The following is a 19,646-nucleotide window of genomic DNA, read 5'->3' as shown; positions in this document are numbered from 1 at the left end:
GGGCTGGATTTTTGCATCTTAGTCCTGCAAAGTCCTGATAAACCGAATAACTAAAGCTGGTTAAAATTGTTAGTACATGTGTATTGTATATTATTAGTATGCTAAATTATACTGTAGCTTGATATTAACGTATTAAACTCAGTAGAAACGGGAAGTTATATATAAAATCATATAACAAAGTACATCAGGAAAAGAGACAGACAAAAGCTGCTGTCCATCATATATTGTAATTATTCTGGAAAAAGTTGTTACCACTGTCAAACTTTAACTGAAAAAAAGCCTTGTTTTGTTATTTTGTTGCTATTTTCTATGATTCGTCAAGCAGTAAAACATTGTGTATAAAATGCAGGTATATCAAATCTGATATTCTTGAATCTGCACCCGTAGAAAGATACGAGGCAGCACAAGTACTGCTATGCCTTTAAGTCCAAACAATAAAGACAGCCTCTTAAATAAAACTGAAACAATGTAACCCGGACTCTGACCGAGTGACGAGCACAGCTACAATCTTTACATATTTGTGGCTCAGCGGAAGTTGTCAAATGACGTCAGACGTATCCCGTTCTGTGAGCGGGACTCTCACAGCTGAGCGCCGAATAAAAAAAAGGGCTGAGGCTAACTTTGTCAAGAATCTGCGCGTTATTTCGGAGAAAATGGCCTTCGAGACGGAAGCGGATCTACCACCTAGTCTCGCATGTCTGAAAGTAGGTTGTAGCTATGTTTGATTTCAAATGTTTTGTTGACATGCTGGCTGTTAGCCCCCAGCTAACTGAAAACCCCCTTACATCACATTCGTTCAATCTTTATAACTCACTTGAGTATCTGACGTGCTTACAGTTAGTGATGAAACGTTTGCTAACCTTGTAAATACAGTGCAACAATGACATAAGTCGATCTAATTTGACTACCGCTGAGACTTTCTAATTTTGACCTCTACTTGTTCACTGTCCTAATAGTGCTTTGGAAAGTGAGTAGTTGGTGCAAACATACTGTTTTGTTGTGGGTTGTAGTTTAGGACGTCGTCTAATAATCAGAAGGTTGGTAGTTTGATCCCTGTCTCTTATAGTCTGCATGGGCAAGATACTAACCCCAAGTTGATCGCCGATGTAACCATTGGTGTGTGAATGTTGGATAGAAGGCATTTACAGTAGAACAGTGCTGTATAAAATTATAATTATAATTTTTCATAGATTCAGCTTAAGAAATGGGAGCAAATTTTGACCTTATTCAGCCAGCTGCTAACATTGTGGCTAAATATGCAATTTAAATTTGGTTCTGTGGTAATTTATCTGTCAATTTGCAGAAACAACACTGTTTTATCCCTTGAATTATGTGGGGTTTTTATGCTTGGTTTATTTATAGGTCAGTATTAAGTGGCTTAAAAATCAAGAAGAAAAGTAAAACATTCCTCTGAAAATGGTCAGGTACAAGGAGGGTGCTGAAAATGAGAGAAAAAGCTGTCAGTGACCAGAGAAAAATTTGAAAGCCCTTTTTTTTTTTTTTAATTACACGAAAGCTTGGCTCCATGGAAGCAAAAAATAAAGACATGAGGGATGACTCAGAATGTGTGCACAGTATTGTCTGCGGTCAGAAAAGAAAGGACAACTTGTATTCTTGAATGCTATGCAAACATCACATTAAAAAAAATTTGTGGAACCTTGAACATTCTTACAAGAGAACATTCAGCTTGAGACAGGAGGGTTAGATAGTTTCCTGTTATTTAGTTGGATAGACTGGTTTTAGGAAATGATATCCTTTGTATGGAAATGTATGGGCAATCCTTTGATAAACGAGGACATTCACCAACTCTAGCGTACTACATTTACTGGTGGTGGTCAGAGGGCCCGGTGGCGCCAGTGTCCGGCAGCCTCGCCTCTGTCAGTGCGCCCCAGGGCAACTGTGGCTACAATGTAGCTTGCCATCGCCAGTGTGTGAATGTGTGTGTGAATGGGTGAATGACTGAATGTAGTGTGAAGCGCTTTGGGGTCCTTAGGGACAAGAAAAGCGCTATACAAATGCAGGCCATTTACCATTTATTTATCATTCAGTGAGTAACATCTTCATCTGTCAACTTTTGTATTTTCATCCTATGTCTTGACGCATTCTCAATCATCCAGGTAAGTAAATCTCCAGAAGTCGATTCTGTTCACTAAAAGAACAATGGGCTGGGAGGTCAGTTCCTTAGTCTTAATTATGCAAATTCTCATGACCATTGATCAACAGCACAGTGGGTTTCACTGATCAAAGCCCATTGTTCCTTCAGTGGGCTGGTTTCAGTCATTATGCAAATGTACTGTTTATAAGATTGTGGAAACCTGCAATCAGCTCAGACTGAAGAAGTCACTTGGATGAGTGACGAAACATTTCTTCCACAAAATGCTACGTCCAGATGAACACAATCAACTTTTGGATATTTTCATCCTAAAATAATGTATGATTAAAAGTGCAAAGGTTCATGCACAGATGCTTTGAGCCAGCCATACTTTTAGTAGGTAAAATATATTGTTGTTGTTGTTATTATTGCAGGTACTTGTTGATTTTCAGCTCTTTTTTTTTTCCTCTCTCCCATCTACAGAATGTCGATGCGCTGCTTCGGTGTCCTATTTGCTTCGACTTTCTCAATATTTCAATGATGACAAAATGCTCACACAATTGTAAGTAATAGCAGTGCAAAAAAAAATTGTTGATGATAAAAAAAAAAGTAATAGCAGTGCAGATGCAGTCATAAAAGAAGTTTATGCAAATAAAAGGAAGAACACTGAGTGGTTGTTTGAAACGAGCAATCAGCTGTCCTTTGTCTGGTTTATGAACTATATCCCACACATTGCAGAGGCAGATCACGAAATATATTTACATAAATTATTTTTGATCGTCTACCATAACGCAACATTAACAGGCACACATTAAATTTCTATTGTTTTGTTTTTAACGATTTAAAATGGTTTACTGTAGAGCTGCAGACATAATATTATTTTTCTCATCTTCTCCTAAAACTTCACCCTCTCTCTGTCACTCTTCAAATTTCACAATTTGCTAAATTAAAAACTGTCACACACGTCAAATAGCGATGTGATAAAATGTCAACAGGCTGACACAGCTTTGTGTTTGCATTTTATTTTGCAGTTTGTTCTTTGTGCATCCGGAAATTTCTTTCTTACAAGCTCCAGTGTCCAGTTTGCAATACAGTAAGTATGACCATGACTTGTAATGGAATTACATAATAATTAAGGACATCACCTAAAGAGACTTAATCGATATCAGTAAATATTGGTTAAATTATTTAAGTAATTCACTGAAGAACATCACTTAAACATTGTCTTGCTCAACTTTAATTGTAAATATCACTGGATTTTGGACCCTACAGGCAGAATTTCTTCATATCTTGCTTCTTTTTCTTTTAGCAAATGACAGAAGCAGACCTGAGGAACAACCGTCTGTTGGATGACTTGGTCACAAACTTTCAATCTGCAAGGTAATGTACAGCTCATGACAAGTAGCAAGTGAACTGTCTTGTATCTGAAATGAAGAAGAGCTTTTTATGCATTTAGATCTTAGTGCACACTGAATCACCACTAGTGGGGTCCACAACAATATTACAATATTAAGTTAAAGGACAGAAAAAAAAATACTTGCAGCTGTATTGCATGATTTGGTACACATATAGAATAAGTGTGTATGCAAACTATATACTTACCGGCCACTTCAGTAGTTATACATTATCGGGTTTAACCCCAGTTTACCTTCAGAACTGCCTTAAGTCTTCATGGCACTGATTCAGCGAGGTGCTACGAACATTTTTGTCCGTACTGATATGAATCACACACTTGCTGCTGATTTGTCAGCTGCACATCCAAAAGGTGCTCTCTTGGATTGAGATGTGGTGACTGTGGAGGTCATTTGAGTACAGTGAATTCATTGTCATATTCAAGAAACCAGTTTGAGATGATCTGAGCTTTGTGAGTTGGTGCATTATCATGCTGGAAGCAGCCACCAGAAGATAAGTACGCCGTGGTCTTAGATAAATCATCTTTTTGACTCCTCCAAGCTATATAGAATGTCACAGCCAGACTCCTTACACATTCTTGTAAGGAGGCTCACATTACTTTTTAGGTTGGCTCCCAGTAAATTGCAGGACTCGATTTAAAAGTTTTGTACTCACAGACTGAGCACTTAACAGCCAGACTCCAGACTATTTATCCCAGCTTGTTACTAAACACACTGCTGCTTGTGGTCTTCGATCACAGGATCTCAGAATTTGTTAGCGGTTCCTCGTACAGGATGAAAGACTAGGGGGGACAGAGCCTTCAGTCTGTGGCACCAAGGCTTTGGATCAGCCTCCCACTCCAACTTCTGACTGTGGACTATTTTAAGAAGCAGCTAAATACCTTTTTGTTTAACTTGACTTTCTGTTGAGATGTTTTCAAACTACATGTTTTACTTTGTTCTGCATCTATTGCCATTAACTGCACTTTTATTTTATTGTGCAGTGCTTTATGACTGCCTATCTATGAAAGGTGCTTTATAAATAAACTAGCATACTGTGGTCGTCAAGGGGCACAATAAACGACAATACTCGGGTATCCTGTGGAGATTAAATGATGGTCAGGGGGCCAGAAGTGTTCCAAGAAAATATTTCCCCACATCATTACACCACCACCACCAGCAGCAGCAGCCTGAACTGTTGACACAAGACAAAGTGGATCGATGCTTTCATGTTGTTTATACCAAATTCTGACCCTACCATCTGAATGTTGCAGCAAAAAGCGAGACTCGTGAGACTAGGTGATGTTTTTCCAGTCTTCTGTGGTTCAATTTTAGTGAGCTTGTGTGAATCCTCAGGTTCCTGTTCTTGGCTGACCTATTCTCCTCTGACCTCTAGCATCAACAACCAACAGCATTCTAATTTCCTTTATTGTCATTCAGTTAATACATCACAGATGTACACAGTTCAAAAAGAAAACAGTCTCTCGCTGGATATTTTCTCTTTCTCAAACATTCTCTGGAAACCCTAGAGATGTTTTTGTGGGAAACTCCCAGAAGATCAGCAGTTTCTGGAATTTTTCAGACCTGACGCAAACAACCGTGCCATGTTCAGTGTCACTTAGCGGTTGCTCTTGATGTATATCTGGTCAGACATTGAGTTGCTGCCTGATGATTGGCTGATCACATATCTGTTAGCGAATAGTTGTGCCTAATAAAGTGGACTGTGAGTAAGCTTCTCATCTAAGCATCATTAATGAAATATTTCTTTCTGGCATTTTGCACATCAGACTTGTTGGGACACAATGATTTAATATAATCCATTTTGCTGCAGCTAGCCAAAGTGGTTTTTAAAAAATTCTTCATCCTGCAGAGGCAGGCTAAATGAGTAATCAAAATGGCAAATCAGATTTCCTCTGCAATCCACGTAAACCTCTTTACCATGAGCACAGGTGCTCTGAGCATCTCTTCAATTTGTATTTCATGATTGTAAGACCCGAAGGGGTAAAAAAAAAAGATCACTGCAGGGATTTCAGGGGATCCCATTGTTATTGGCAAGATTACATTATGCCCACTAAGAAAACTATTTCACTTTTTCTTCTGTACAGTATTGAAAAAACAGCCTGATTGCCTCCTAGTAATCTGCTTCTTATTCACAGATTTTCTGTAAATCAAATGGGGATTTTGTTTTCATCAGCTGAGGTCACTCAGAGTTCTCACTGCATTGCACTTACCTGTGTGCTGTGTAGCTCTGGGGCTGATACGTTTTCATTACAACAGGACGCAGAGATGAGGTGCAGAGTCCAGAGCTGGGCTATTGGAAATTTCAAGGTACAATTTAGGTTGCATGTTATCCTCAATCTTCTGCTCTAGTGACACAGTTCACACAAGTGAAAACCTTTCCCTTAAAATAGATTGTAAAAACAGATTGTTCTGTAGTTAATAACACTGGCCACATGCTTGCAGTCACAGGCTGTTGGTCTGTGTTTCTGTTGTGGAACAGTTGTTTATAGGGAGGTGTAATTATTGTAAATTATTTACAATGTCATGGTACAACAGGTCACTCCAAACTCTAATTATTTATTCCTTCAGGTTGGCACAGGGGTTATAAATCACACAAGCTCCCCTGGTGATGCTAAACTTATGTAAAAAGGGTTTAACTGTATTATTATTATTATTATTATTATTGTACATAGCTCTGGAGAAGCTTACATTTTCACTCCTCAGTAATAAAAGGCTAATGGTTATTGTCGTCAGTGTCGACATAACTCGAGAATGTGGTGACGTAGGATTTTGAAGTTTATACGACAGGCTTAATTGCCTTGAGGCTTAATTAGTACCAAGTGTGTCAAGAAAATATCTGCCATGGCATCACAAAACCAGTAACATGAACCGTTGACACAGTGCAGGATTGATCCGTGCTTTCATGTTGTTCAATCTAAATTCTGACCCTGCCATCCACATCTCACAGCAGAAATTAAGACTCATCAGACCAGGCTAGTAACAGGCAACAATTTTCCAGTTTTCTATTAGTAATGAGAGGTTATTTGAGTTACTGTTGCCTTTCTATCAACCCCTTATCTGACCTCTGACGTCAACAAGGCACTTTTGCCCAGAGAGCTGCTGCTCACTGGATATTTTCTCCTTTTTCTTTTTTGGTACGTTCTCCATAAACCAGAGATGACTGTGTGGGAAAATCCCAGTAAATCAGCAGTTTCTAAAATACTGAGGCCATCCCATTGGGCACCAACCATCTTGTCACGCCTAACATCACTGCAGTAACATTTCTTCCCCATTCTTATGCTCAGTTTGAACTTCAGCAGGTCATCTTGCCCATGAATACATGCCTAATTGCATTGATTTGCTCCCGGGTCATTGGCTGGTTAGATATTTGCAAAATGTAATTTAGTCATTTAGCATATGATTATGTTTCAACCATTTAAGCCTGTGGATGGGATATTGTTATCCTGTAATGACAAGGATAAAAGCAAAGCCCCTCAGACTGACTTTGTATTGATTTGCAGTGAAACTTCCCTCTAGGGGACAAATGGACAGAGAGTAAATTGTCCCAAAAAGCATAGAACAATGCCCCCTCACCCCTTCTCTGTACTTGAAAAAGATTCAAGTTTGTCATCTGCCAAACTCGTCACATTCATACCAGCAAAAACTACATCTGTGAAATGCTTTTCTCTTTTGCTTTCGTTTCCATTTCTTCTGTTAAAATGCACACGTCAGAACCTCCCCGCCAGCAACTCTGTATTCACAAACCTTAAAAAAAAGATCTGGTCCAGGTTTACCGATTAATACTAATCCTCCTAAACCACTTTTTTTATGGATGGTGGCTGAGGTTGACTCCTTCTGGAACATTTCATATCTATAGTCCATATGTGTCACTGAGGTAGTAACGCATTACAATCTCCATCCCGGGAATAGTGTAAGAGTGGGGCTCCAGACAGCAACATTTCTAGTTTGCGTGAAAGTAGGGAACATTTTGAGAAAACGCTTCTGGCCGGAGTTCATAAACTCTTGTTCACTGAGAGTGACGCCATCCTGTCATTCTTTTCTAAAGAAATAATAATCCAAATGTAGAACAGAAAACATCTCTCAAAGGATATATATGTTCCTTTGTATTATAGATAGTCATCTATTAACAGATCATTTTGATGATCCATATTTTGGGGAATCTTGTAGCAACTCCTAAAGATTAGTTGAAAATAAGCCTGCGAGCCTAAATAGAGCTCTCCCCCCCGCTCCCTCTGCCTAAAGTCATTAGAATTGTTTCTCCAATATCTGGGCTGATGCCAATGCTGAATGCTGTTATCAGTCAGTCTACCACAATGTTTGTCCCTTCCATCAATCACATCTCTGTTATCAACAGTCTGAAAGGTCTCCCTTCAAACTGTAGCCCTTCTGATTGTCATCAAAGTTACGAATGAGTGGATTAGGCAGCAGCCTTTTCCTTCTCTTTTTAATTTCCTGTTGTCTAACACTGAGCATCTGAGAAATTGGATTCGTTGGTTTTGTGTAAAGATAGACTTGTTTCAACTGGATTATTTGCTTTGAAATGACAGCATTGCAAAGCATTTAGGGAATAATTATTTAAACATCTGCTTATGCGGTTGGTAGATTCTCTGGTCCAGCATGTGTTTGGGGGTAACTTCCTTCATTCGGATTTATCACTGTGAAATCAGTGCTTTGGGTTGCTGTTATCTGATGGCTCTAATTTACTTCTATTAGAGGCCTTTTCCCCCTCTAGCACACCATTAGCTGTAATCTCAGTGCTGCATATTTACACTGGTACAGTAACCAGTTACCTTGCAGCCTCTTGTCTCATTTGTGTATTTGCACATTAGGATAAGAGATAAATTGCTAACAAAATATGTTTGATCACAATCATAACATGCCCTTTTCTATTATAAATGCAACATGGTTTGGATTTAGTGTTGAGAGACCATTTGTGAGGCTGAACCATCGCATTATGAAATTGTGTTTCATACACAACCCACATCATTTAGATGCGGGTTGTGTATTTTGTTGTATCACAGCTTCTTACAAAATAAAAATACTCTAAAATACTGACACTAATAACAGTTTTTGCAGTTTTGAAACTTTCTGGGTATAAGATATGAGCTGTTCTGATGTTCAGGGTCTCATTTGCTTTAGGTTTCATTTCACAATGTGTCGATGGTGTTTTAGCACCCAGACTTTTCTGCTATAGAGCCCTCCTATTGTAAAAATGCATTTTTTTTCTTACACCATTCATTAGTTTTTCTTTACGTTCCCTGAGGTCTACTGATGTCCACACACAAAATCCTGTTAATGAAATGATTCTGACTGCTGCAGGGCTGCTTTTTTAAAGTCTTGGCACAATTACCGTGTGTATTGTCCCCGAGTAACAGCGACGGCGACTTTATAAAATCTGGTCCAAAGGCTTTGTGTGGAATTCCTCTGATCTCCTGCTCTGTATCTATGGTTTAAGGTCTCTAACACCCAGCTTTAAAAAGTGCTGTAGAAGCTATACCCGCCCTTTAAAACCCAGTTCTAATTATAAAACTTTAGCTCTCACATTGTAAAGAAAATCAATGGTGCAGCTATTTAAATTCAGTAAGTGTTGGGAATTTAAGTAGGTTGTATTGATCTTACAGATCAGTAGGATTGTAAATAAAATGCCCAAACTTTAGCTTCATTCCCTCATAATAACTAAATTCATCCTTTTCCACCTAATCAGAGATCAAAGCTGAAGCACAGCTTTTGAAGAGAAGCTAGAGAATATGGTTCATATAATAGGACCAGTTCATTCATTTCATTTACCTCATAGTAATTTTTTTAAAAATTATTTATTTACTATAAATTCCTATCTACTCATTGATTAAAAAAAACAAACAAAGACGAATTCGTATACAACAGTATGGTACTGGGCTAATCAACTGAATGATGTTAGTGCACTGGAATAATTATTTTGGATGGTTGTAAATACAACACATATAAATCTTTTACATTTATTTAATATATTGGTCAGTAAATGAAATCTATAACTCTGTTTAAATTGCTCCATGTCTGTCCTAACATTTTAGGAAACTTTTAGTTTTTCCAACTAGATCAAATTTTATTAATAATATTAACTAATAAGAATGGAGAGAGGTGGTTTTATTGTAATGCCATAAGTCTCTGGGACACTGCGAGACCATGAGTGCAGGGGGTAACTGCCCTGACCACATCTCTGCGTTGGTAAGCTTAGGTGTGTTAATTGTGAGGCTCTGTATTAAAATTCATGAAAAGAGCTTTGGACATAACTCGATAGCCAGGTGGTTTAAGTGCATCACACATGGGGAAAAATGCCATTAGCACAAAGATGGTGGGTTTGTTCATTGGACATTTTCTATTCATTTTTGTCTATGTGTATGCAGCGTTACTGATGAATGTTATCGGGAGAGCATATTTGTTTAAGGTTGGGAGGAGTAGAACGTGTTTCCACATCACATGTGTGCAAAGCTAACTTGGCGTGTGCTTGCATCTGTGCGTGCACGTGCATGAACCTCCTCCTAATGTAGACAGAAAGCACAAATAAGTTCTTAAATATGGAAAGTGGAACATCGCACACCTCATTGGTTCCATTTTATTGTCAAGTAACAGCCCAGCTGCAATTTGTTTGCTTTCCACATTTCTGAGGCTGCAGCCAAAGTGTCTCCTTTTTCTGGCTCAGTAGAAAAGGAGCGAGATGATTAAGCAGGTGAAGAGAACATCACAGGGCTCACTTCAATGCCAACAACATTTATTCACACTTCCTATGTTGTCGTTTTTTTTCTTTTTTCAAACTGAATGTAATAAAAGAGCATGTAACTGTGTTGTATTTTCTTTTTCATTCATATGTGCCCTGTTTCTTTTCTCTTTTTCCAGGCAACAGTTGTTAAAAGCACAATTTGACTCTCCTCCAATATCTCCGAAGACTCCCGCTTCAGCCGTTAAATGCAAAACTCCGAAGGAGAGGGGCCAGAGGTGTAACAACTCTGTGCTGAGCCAATTTTTCCAAAAGAAGCCTAAAACACCTTCCAGCAAAGAAACCCAGTGCAATGGTTCCATCTCTGAGTGCGTTCAGGAGGGGAAAAGATGGACTGCAGGAATCCACAATGATACTGACCTACATTCAGGAAAAGCTGAGCTTTCAGTGGTTGTGAAAGAAGAACCCATAGATATGGACGATGCTTCTACTCAGGGTTCGACGTCACTCACGGCCTTTCCAAGTATTAGCGCTGAAAATGGGATGGCACATTCTTTAACACCTTCAAAAGACATTAAGCCCATAATCAAAGGTAAATCCAGTTTAACTGTAAACATACTGTGGCTGTTGCCCTTGAAATTATTGCTTTAAAAATGGGTAAAAGTGGCTTTTAAAGCATTTAGATGGCAATGAAAGGGCAATAAGATGGCATCAATCTGCTATTAGCTTGTGATTGACTCAAATTGGGAATTGCATGCTAACTGTTTATGATAAATGGGATTAATTGCGATAAACTGGGAAAAATCACAAATCTGTTAGTTGGAACAGCCTCATAGATTTAATACTGAAATTCCTCCACAAATAGATTTGTAGTTGCTACAGGAGGTGGATTAACTGGAAAAACAAACCCAGTATAGCCACTTGGCAGCCTTATTTTTATATAGGAATACTAACATGAAGCAACCAGTTGAGTCAGCTTCCTGTCTTGGAAGAAGCTGTGCTCTTCAGCACTGTCTGACTCAGACTGATTGCAGAGTGTTTGACTGCACTCTGTGTTTATAAATGAGAACAATCACCTTGCACCCAGAAAGATTGCAAGAAGTTGTTGGTGTTGCAGATTCAAACTGGGCAACTGGTCACTGCAACTACTTGTAATTTATAACCAAATGTGGGAAAAAAAAACTGCAGTCAGTAGGCAAACACTGATTTTTTTTCCCCATTCTTTTTTCATTTTTGTCATCCTATTTCAGAGGTGGGAAGTAACTAAGTACAAATACTTCCTTACTGTACTTAAGTACTTGAGTAGCTTGAGTAGTTTTTTTTCCCCCTGACTCCTTTTTTTAACTTTTACTCCCTACATTTGTAAACAAATATCCATACTCTCTACTCCTTATTTTCAAAACAGGCTTGTTACTTTTGCTGTAACACATTTGAGGGGAGTTAATATTTCATGTCACTGCGAGCCTTCAAACATAAGAAGAGACGACATGTGCCAAAGTCAGGGGTTAAAAGCGGGATGGTGGGTTTATTATGTTTGTTTGGGGGATTGGGTGGATTTTGGGGGGGCTTTTTTATTTTTTTTATTTTTGACACCTGAACGACTGCAGGTGTCCATAAGTTGTGGTTGCGGTACTTCAGCATCTAAGTGGCCCTACATGTTTTTAAACCAGATATTAGGTCTGTACATGTGACGTTATGTTTTTTGATATTGTGAAACGTGCTGCAACTCAAACTGAGGCAGACTAACTACCTTATTTAAAGGCTGCATGGAAATCCTCTGCAGGTTAGTGCAGGATAAACAGGTTAGTTTGCTGTACTGTGATGGATCTAAAGTACAGAACAGTGTGTGACTGGTGCACAGTGAGATACATTGACTGAATTCCATCTTCATACCAACTTTGTACCATCTACAAAAAAGACAGCATAGAGTACAGTTTACTGTCAGTGTTTTTCATGACCTGTTGCTTTAATTGTCACTATTAGTTTAACTGGGTCACAATTAAAATTCACCTCCAGTGAATATAACATATTGATAACAAAACATACAGATGTGTCATTTCGGTTCAGGTCTTCATGTGCTTAATTTGAATTATGAATGAATTGCATAACTGCAGCTGGTTGGATGCATGCACTAAATTACATGGAAATATATTATAGAGTCATAGCACGAAAACTATCAACATTATTTTGTGTGTCTTTTTTGCAGTGGAGTGCCCTGTGTGTTCTGTAAGTGTTTCCCAGCATTTTATCAACAAACATCTGGACACGTGTCTTACCAGTGGCGACAAGAAGGAAAGCTTGAGGAGGTAAAGTATCCACTTTACTGATCACTTAAATGAAGACTGTACTGATGTCTTGTCAAGCTTTAATGCTCTTTTGGGGGGTAGGATACAAATAAAAGGGTCGTACGTAGGAAGAGTCAGAAGTCTCCTCAAGTTAAGGAAATTGTAGCAAAGAGAGGTCACTCAAGATCAGTAATTTCCGAAGGTGAACGAACACCAGTGTGACAACCTAAGATGTTGGAGGTCTCGGACATCCAAGATAGCAAAGACAACAAACAGCCATTAGAAATGATAGCCACTGCCGTTATCTCCAAACTTATCAGTGGATCAGACAGACTAAAAGACAGATATGAATCAGATTAGCTGTAAAATTATTTTTAAACTATTAAACATTATTTCAACTGTCATTAACATGTGTATGTTAGCCTAACATGTTGAGATGTTTTGTTTTTTAATTACTTGTGATTTTGTTTTAAACTAAAAATACCCCTTATGCTTCAAATTAACAGGTACCACGTGGAGTTATGTTTACGTGGCATTTTTATTTAATCTTGTGTATACCTGCCTAGGGACAGCAGATGGAAATTAGCTTGTGGCTAAATGTCTTTTCTATAATGAGATTAAAGTTTTCTTGTACATGGATGCAGTAAAAAAAAAAAAAAAAAGAATAAATAAAAGTAGAAGACAAAGAAAACTAAACACAACAGTTGGGTTTCAGTCAACCGATGACCTTATGTCCTCCCAGCAGTTTTTCCTGCTTTATTAATAACATTTAATACAGTTTGTGATACAAAATGCCGTACAATTACCAAAAACAGAAATGTTGGGAAAAATATTGTAGGTTTGGTCTGGATAAGCCGATTATAGCCAGACACAATATGACTTAAATGAATAACTCTCATGAACAGGTCATGTCTGTATTGATTTCACAATTACTCACAGTTCAGGCAACAAAAAGAGTTTATGCACTCTTGAATTTCATAACTCCAAAATAATGTTTCCTTTATACGCAACAACTTCTGTCAAATGTTTCTTGTGGTATCTTATCTCTTCTCCTGGAAAACAGTTTCAGCTTATCAGTTTTTATATTGATGAACAGCATCTCGACTAAGTTACGGTCAGGATTTCCATACACGAATTATCTCTTATCATTATTATTATTCAGCCAGTCCGTTGCTGATTTATGTGCTTTTGCTTGTTGTCTTGTTCCATTACTGAACATCTGCTGAGCTTTAGGTCCTGGACTCCTGCCCTGCTCTTTTCCTCTAAAATTTGATACAATTTTGCATCTATTGTTTGTTCAAAGGTTGCAAGTAGCCTTAAACTGTAATACTTGTTCCAGTGCTTTAAGGCTGATATGAGAGTTTGTGGCTATTGTGCAGTTTCTTGTTTACCTCCAAGCATGCTGGGGAACTTTTGTGCCTTTAGAGAGGTTTAAAAGATTTTTCAGTGATGTGTTGTGGAACATCCAGGCTTTCTTTTTAACATGAGAAGTGCTTGTTTTGATTTTTGTTTTTTGAGAGAGAGAGTTTCCTTTGTGGTATTCTTCTTGAACCCCATTGTTATTCATTTTTTATTTTTTGTTGTAACAGAAACACGAACAAAGATTTTCACAAATACAGATATAGTGTTTCATTGTAACCCCTGGGCTCGCTCCCATTCTTAGGGAGAGTAGCAACAGTCATGAGTTTCTTGAACTCTTTTGAAAATCTGTCTTGTTGTAGTTTGATGTCACAGGGCTTAACTTGTGAATAACTAAAGCTACAATCACATTAGGGGAACCAGTGGTTGGAGACTTGGGACGACCAAAATTAATGCGACCCTTTGAGCTCATCGGCTCTGAAATGGTTGCTTCAAAGTGGGGAACAGGTCTTCAAGCACTTGCTTTTCTTTTAGTGTGTAAAGATATTAATTTTATACCTAATTTGGAACCTTTTCCGTTATGACAATAAAAATTCTGCTTGTGTTCAAGAGCATTTCTTTCTATAGTTGTAGATTTTTGTTGTAGCTTAGCACAGAGATGCACCTCAAGCATTAAAATGTCATATCTGTTGGTTACTGAAAATATACAGTGAATCTGTTTGTTTCCGCTCTCTTAGCCAGAAGAGGCGTCCAATGCCGAAGTTGGTATACAACCTGCTTTCAGTGCAGGAGCTCAAGAGGAGGCTGAAGGAATGCCATCTGCCATTGCAGGGATCTCGAGACCAGCTGATCAAAAGACACCAAGATTTTGTCTACTTATACAATGCCCAGTGTGACTCTCTAAACCCGAAATCAGGTGAGAGGATTTGCTCTGTTTTTTTTTATTAAAATGAAAAAACAAAACAAGAACTCTAAACTACTGTGATATCACAGTGTTTTGTTACACAACAAAAGAAGTGGACTGTATAGGATATTGTCCAACCTCAACTTGAAAACCAGAAGTGTTTGTAGTCTATTCAAATAGCCACACTTGAATGTGGAATGAAAAATCACACATCATAAAGGGGGCCAGATGCAGTGTTGTTTACAAAACAGAGGAACAGTCATGTAATAGCTCTCAGTTGTGTACTTGTTGCCCTTATTAGTTATAGAACAAATGACAGGAGGGAGTGTGGCAGCCCCTGAACCTGTGCCTGCACTCTTCATTATACCAGACAGAGGCTTGCATGGACTTAAATGCTCTAACCAGAAAATGACACTCAAATATTTAGAAACACAGTAGAATCCCCCCAAAATTGAGATTTTTTTTTTGTTAGATGTGAATAAAAACGAATGCAATGTTTTGCAAAATCTCATAAACCCATATCTTATTCGCAATCTAGGAAACATTAAATGCTTAAACTGCAAAATCGTTAACATTTCATAAAAAAATATTAGTTCATTTTGAATGTTATGTCAGTAACATGTCTCAAAAGTTGGTATGGAGGCACCAAAAGGCTGGAAAAGTATACCCCAACATTAAAGAAAAAAAAGAACTCAATCAACATTTTATAACTAATGAGGTTAAATGGAAACAGATGGTAACATGATTGGGTATCAAAAAGAACATACAGCTTTCGTTTCTCTGCCATTTAAAATAGACGGAGCAAAAGTGGAAAACTGTTCTATCCTCGTACTATTGGGAATTTGAAATTCCACACAGGGTCCTCTGGACTAAAGAGAAGAGGGACCATCCAGTGCATCCGGACTTTTAAACAAGCATTCTCCCATCCAGACGACATTTATTTCAGTGAAGCTTTTGCATATTTCACAGTCCTGAACTTTCACCAGTTGAAACATTTAACAAATCGTGAAACAAGAAATACGACAAAGACCCGGGACTGTTGAGCAGCTGGAGTCGTGTATAAGACGAGAACGGGACAGCATTCGTTTTCAAAGTCCAGCAGATGGTCCCTGCTGTTCCCAGACTGAATGTTAATTCAACAAAATCAGACTGAACCGTTTTGCATTCGCTTTAACAAACACTCTGCTTGTTTGGGAACAGGCAGTTTTTTTTTGTTGTTTGTTTGGTTTTTTTTTTGTAACTCTATCGTGAAATGCCTTTGCTGTGGTACAAAGCTTTAACATTTTTTCCCCATGAGACTTAAACATAGAATGAAGTTGGTGATATTTGACTTCACTAGTTTGGTTTTTGTCTTGATTTTTTTTTTTACTTTTCTTGAAAACCTCAGTTTTGTTTTGCCACCTCATGGGTCAAATGGTACATTTCATATAAGGGACAATATTTGTCACCTCAAGCCAAATAAAGATTCATCTTTCGTCTGTCAACAGCTGAGGAAATTGCCAAAGAGGTCGAGGCCAATGAGAAGATGAGAAACCAGTTGCAGGGGAAGGCCAAGCCAGTATGTATTAACTGCTTAGTGAGAGCTTAAATTTTGTTTTTGTTTTTTCTCAAATGTACGTTGCAGCATTTTCAGTAGCGTTTATATATTATCAGCAAGGTTTATTTTACTGTATTTCTAATCTTTTTTTTTTGAGAAACAATAATTCTGACAAGTTCTTACAATTTAAAATTTCACAGTCTTATGAAAATGAGTTATTTGTAATAAAAAAACAGTACTTTTGTTGCACGGGTGCTGGCTTAAAAAAAGACAGGTTAGCTCAGTTTCTTTACAAATATTGCAAAATTTCAAAATTTCAATATTTGTTTTTCTTGATTCATTGTCTCTCCAATTAATCTTTTTCCAGGTCATGGTTTTCTCAAAGAATCAGTCTGAGAAAGAGATCGAAGACATGCATTCAAATTACAGTAAGTTTTTCTTTTTTCATCCTGACACTTTTATGTGCTGAAACGTTGCATGTTTTACACGCATACAGCAACGCAGTCCTAGGAAATGTTTCGTTGAAATCAACACTTGTGAAGAACGACACATGTAGTGACAATAAACTTTGGTGATGGAGAAAAAAAGCCAGAGTCCTGTTGACTATGTTTATTTTGGCCAGTAACTGAATGGTGTTCATTTTTGGTCACTGCTGTCTTTGGAAAGAAAGACTGAAATGTATGGCTCACATGAAATACAACACACATACAGTATTGTGAAAGTCTTAAGCCACCTCTCATTTCTTTATATTTTTCCAGGAAAATTGTAAATGGGTGGGTAGATGGCTGTAGACAGTCGTTGTTGTATATTAATGTCAGTTTGAACCAAAAATCTCAAATTTGGGCTCATCACCCAACTGATTTATGTCAGGTACAATGAGAACGCTTGAAATAATTTAGGAGAGCTTCTCTATTAACTCTATACAGAGTTTTTTTTAAATGAAGGAATAGAGACGTATTCAATTTAATAAAACTTTATTGATCCTGAAGGTTGACCCCGAAGGAAATTGGGTATTGGGTGTTCAGAATTAGAGTGCATATTATATATTTTTTGGCTACAAAAGAAATAAAAGTTTAAAATTAGCTGGATAGATGTTATTGACAGCCTGTTATGACAGTTTTCAAAGCCTCCATCAGGCTTCTCGGTGATCAATTCTTATAGGTCACTAGTTCACTTGGGAAATCCACTGTAAGAGGACTTACTGAGAGGCAGTCCATCATAAAGACTGCATGACATTTTTGTCTGGTTGAGTAATTGTTGCTTGGTAATACTGTGGATAGGTCGACTGTCCCTGTGAAAACCGGCATAGGTTACTGATATTCAGTATCTCTAATATAACATGCTTTTGTTTCTCAGAAAGAGGATTGCAGTTTTGCATATGAAGTGTCGCCCAGCCATAACGCAAGTGTTACTTTAGTCTATAAGCTAGCCTCACATACCTTCATCAACAAGTTAAAAAAGAAGCAGAAACATGGACAACAGTTGTCTGATTTTTAGCAGCACGTGGTGACATAGGTTTTTGTCTGTGTAAATAATCTCCAGTATTTTATTATAATTCATAGGGCCACTTGTCTGTTGATTTGTATGTCTGAGACTTTTTTTTTCCCCCATGTGACCTCGGAGGTAATCACTCGGATACACAGAAGCAAGAAAATCTAGATGAGCTCTGTGTTTTTATCCTCGGGGCAGAGGCCAGTTCACCAAAATCGCAGGACATTGTTCTCAAGTCATGTTGACATAGTTGAACTAGATGAAAAGCTTGTTGGAAATAACTCTTAAGAGCTAACTTTAAAAGTGTTTGAAAAATGGATGTGACTCACAAGAGGTGTGCTCTATAAATAGCTGCGCTGCTGTGATAACCTCCCGATTTATCAGAGGAGGATGTGGATGACTCACTCTGCCGGCATGGGCAGTGGTGCCTGAGCAGGCAAGAAGGTGAAAGCGGCGTATACACATGCACACACCGTATCCGCCGGGAGCTCGCAGCCTTTTCTTTCTGTGACACCAATTTCTTTTAGTGTTAATACAGTTGGTAGCTAGTTATTCAGAAAACATTCCCATTTGGTAAAATAACAGCAGGTTGAAAAAATGTTCTGCAGTAACACTTTCTGAGACGTGAGTTTAAACTGCAGCTCCAAGTGGTCAACTGTGCGTTACAGTCATTTTAATTAGCAACCATTTAATTCGAATAACTTTAATTTATGACTGCATTTAATCTAAACATTGAATTCAAGGTTAGACTCTTGAACCGCTATTAGAAATCAGTGACTATCACATAACGTCATAATCATTCTATCCTCTTGATGTGTTTGACCCTATAGCGATATGCTATTTTGCCCACAGGGAAGCAGCACAGCAGTGACTTTTCCCGGCTAATAGCGCAGGTCCGCGGCCGCATGGAGACCACCAGACAACCTCGTGTTAAACAGGAAGTCAGCGAGGTGAACAAGGACGTACAAAAAATGCACTCTGCAGGTACTTTGACATTCAGACATAATATTTTCTAGCCAAAGGACACTTCTGTGCACTTCTCTGACGCCCTTTAAAAAAAAAAAGTCACTTGATGTCTGTGGTTACCTGCTATCTTGTACACTTGCGTGAAAAGGAAATATTTTCCTTTGCAGCCCTGTGAAGACTAAGAACACCTTTGCTGCTTTCACAGGAGTTAAGAGAATAAGTAGCAGCCAGGTGCTGCTAATCAAATTCACTTGATAAACTGATCGTCTGCAAGTGCGAGCACCTTTTATAATAGCAGACGTTTTGGTAGTTTGTTAGTCTGGAGCATTCGTCGGTGTGAAGACATGATGTTGAGAGAAAATGCAAAAAATCAAAGCCCTACATGTTAGAGTTCAGAGGCTTCAGTTAGCATGTTTAAATTAGAAAAAGACTGAATAAGCATGGCTGTCAGGTGGAAGCCTCTTCTTTTTAAAATGATCATGGCAGCCTGGCTTAGCTTTGCAAACGTCTGAACAAACCTCGAGATTTCTAGAACAGTGTCACGTTTGGAAAAAAGCAAATACAACATATCAACACAAGCAACTCATATAAACTGTCAAGCATGGTGGTGGAGGGATGATGATTTGGGCTTCTTTTGCAGCCACATGAACACCTCGCAGTCACTGCGACGACCATGAACTCAAATTTAAGGCCAGCTGTCTGACGGTTAAAACGTAGCTGAAATTGGGACAAGCAGCAGGACAATGATCTCAAGCACAGCAGCAAATCTACAATCCAATGGATGAAAAAGGAAATAATCAGATTGTTGCCTTGGAAAAGAGCGGTGCTTGAACAAATACCTGCACATTTCAGTGAATTGAAGCAATGTTGTAAAGAGTCTGTGCATCAGTGTTTGTCTGATGCAAA

General features: G+C 38.2%; 1 protein-coding gene across 5 annotated transcripts in view; it reads left to right on the top strand.

Annotated features, from left to right (window-relative positions):
* The first annotated feature begins 542 nt into the window (after positions 1-542).
* rad18 (RAD18 E3 ubiquitin protein ligase) overlaps positions 543-19,646 on the top strand; it is a 45,768-nt gene continuing 26,664 nt past the window's right edge. For 2 of the 5 annotated variants that reach the window (XM_086292346.1, XM_086292349.1), the window contains exons 1-10: positions 554-704; positions 2,576-2,654; positions 3,124-3,185; positions 3,402-3,472; positions 10,378-10,790; positions 12,405-12,504; positions 14,580-14,758; positions 16,234-16,304; positions 16,651-16,711; positions 18,627-18,758. In XM_086292346.1, coding sequence (XP_086148472.1) covers positions 654-704; positions 2,576-2,654; positions 3,124-3,185; positions 3,402-3,472; positions 10,378-10,790; positions 12,405-12,504; positions 14,580-14,758; positions 16,234-16,304; positions 16,651-16,711; positions 18,627-18,758 — 1,219 coding nt within the window. In that variant the 5' untranslated portion in view covers positions 554-653. Of the gene's footprint in view, positions 705-771; positions 968-2,575; positions 2,655-3,123; positions 3,186-3,401; positions 3,473-10,377; positions 10,791-12,404; positions 12,505-14,579; positions 14,759-16,233; positions 16,305-16,650; positions 16,712-18,626; positions 18,759-19,646 lie in introns of those variants that run through there. The other 3 variants (XM_086292345.1, XM_086292347.1, XM_086292348.1) reach the window with 3 other exon arrangements.

Source organism: Aulonocara sp. 'chitande type north' Nkhata Bay, linkage group LG5, assembly GCF_057382095.1.
Source record: "Aulonocara sp. 'chitande type north' Nkhata Bay isolate Kocher_YH1m ecotype deep benthic linkage group LG5, A_spYH_male_GT1.1, whole genome shotgun sequence".
NCBI lineage: Eukaryota > Metazoa > Chordata > Actinopteri > Cichliformes > Cichlidae > Aulonocara > Aulonocara sp. 'chitande type north' Nkhata Bay.
This window is presented reverse-complemented; position numbering and strand designations above follow the sequence as displayed.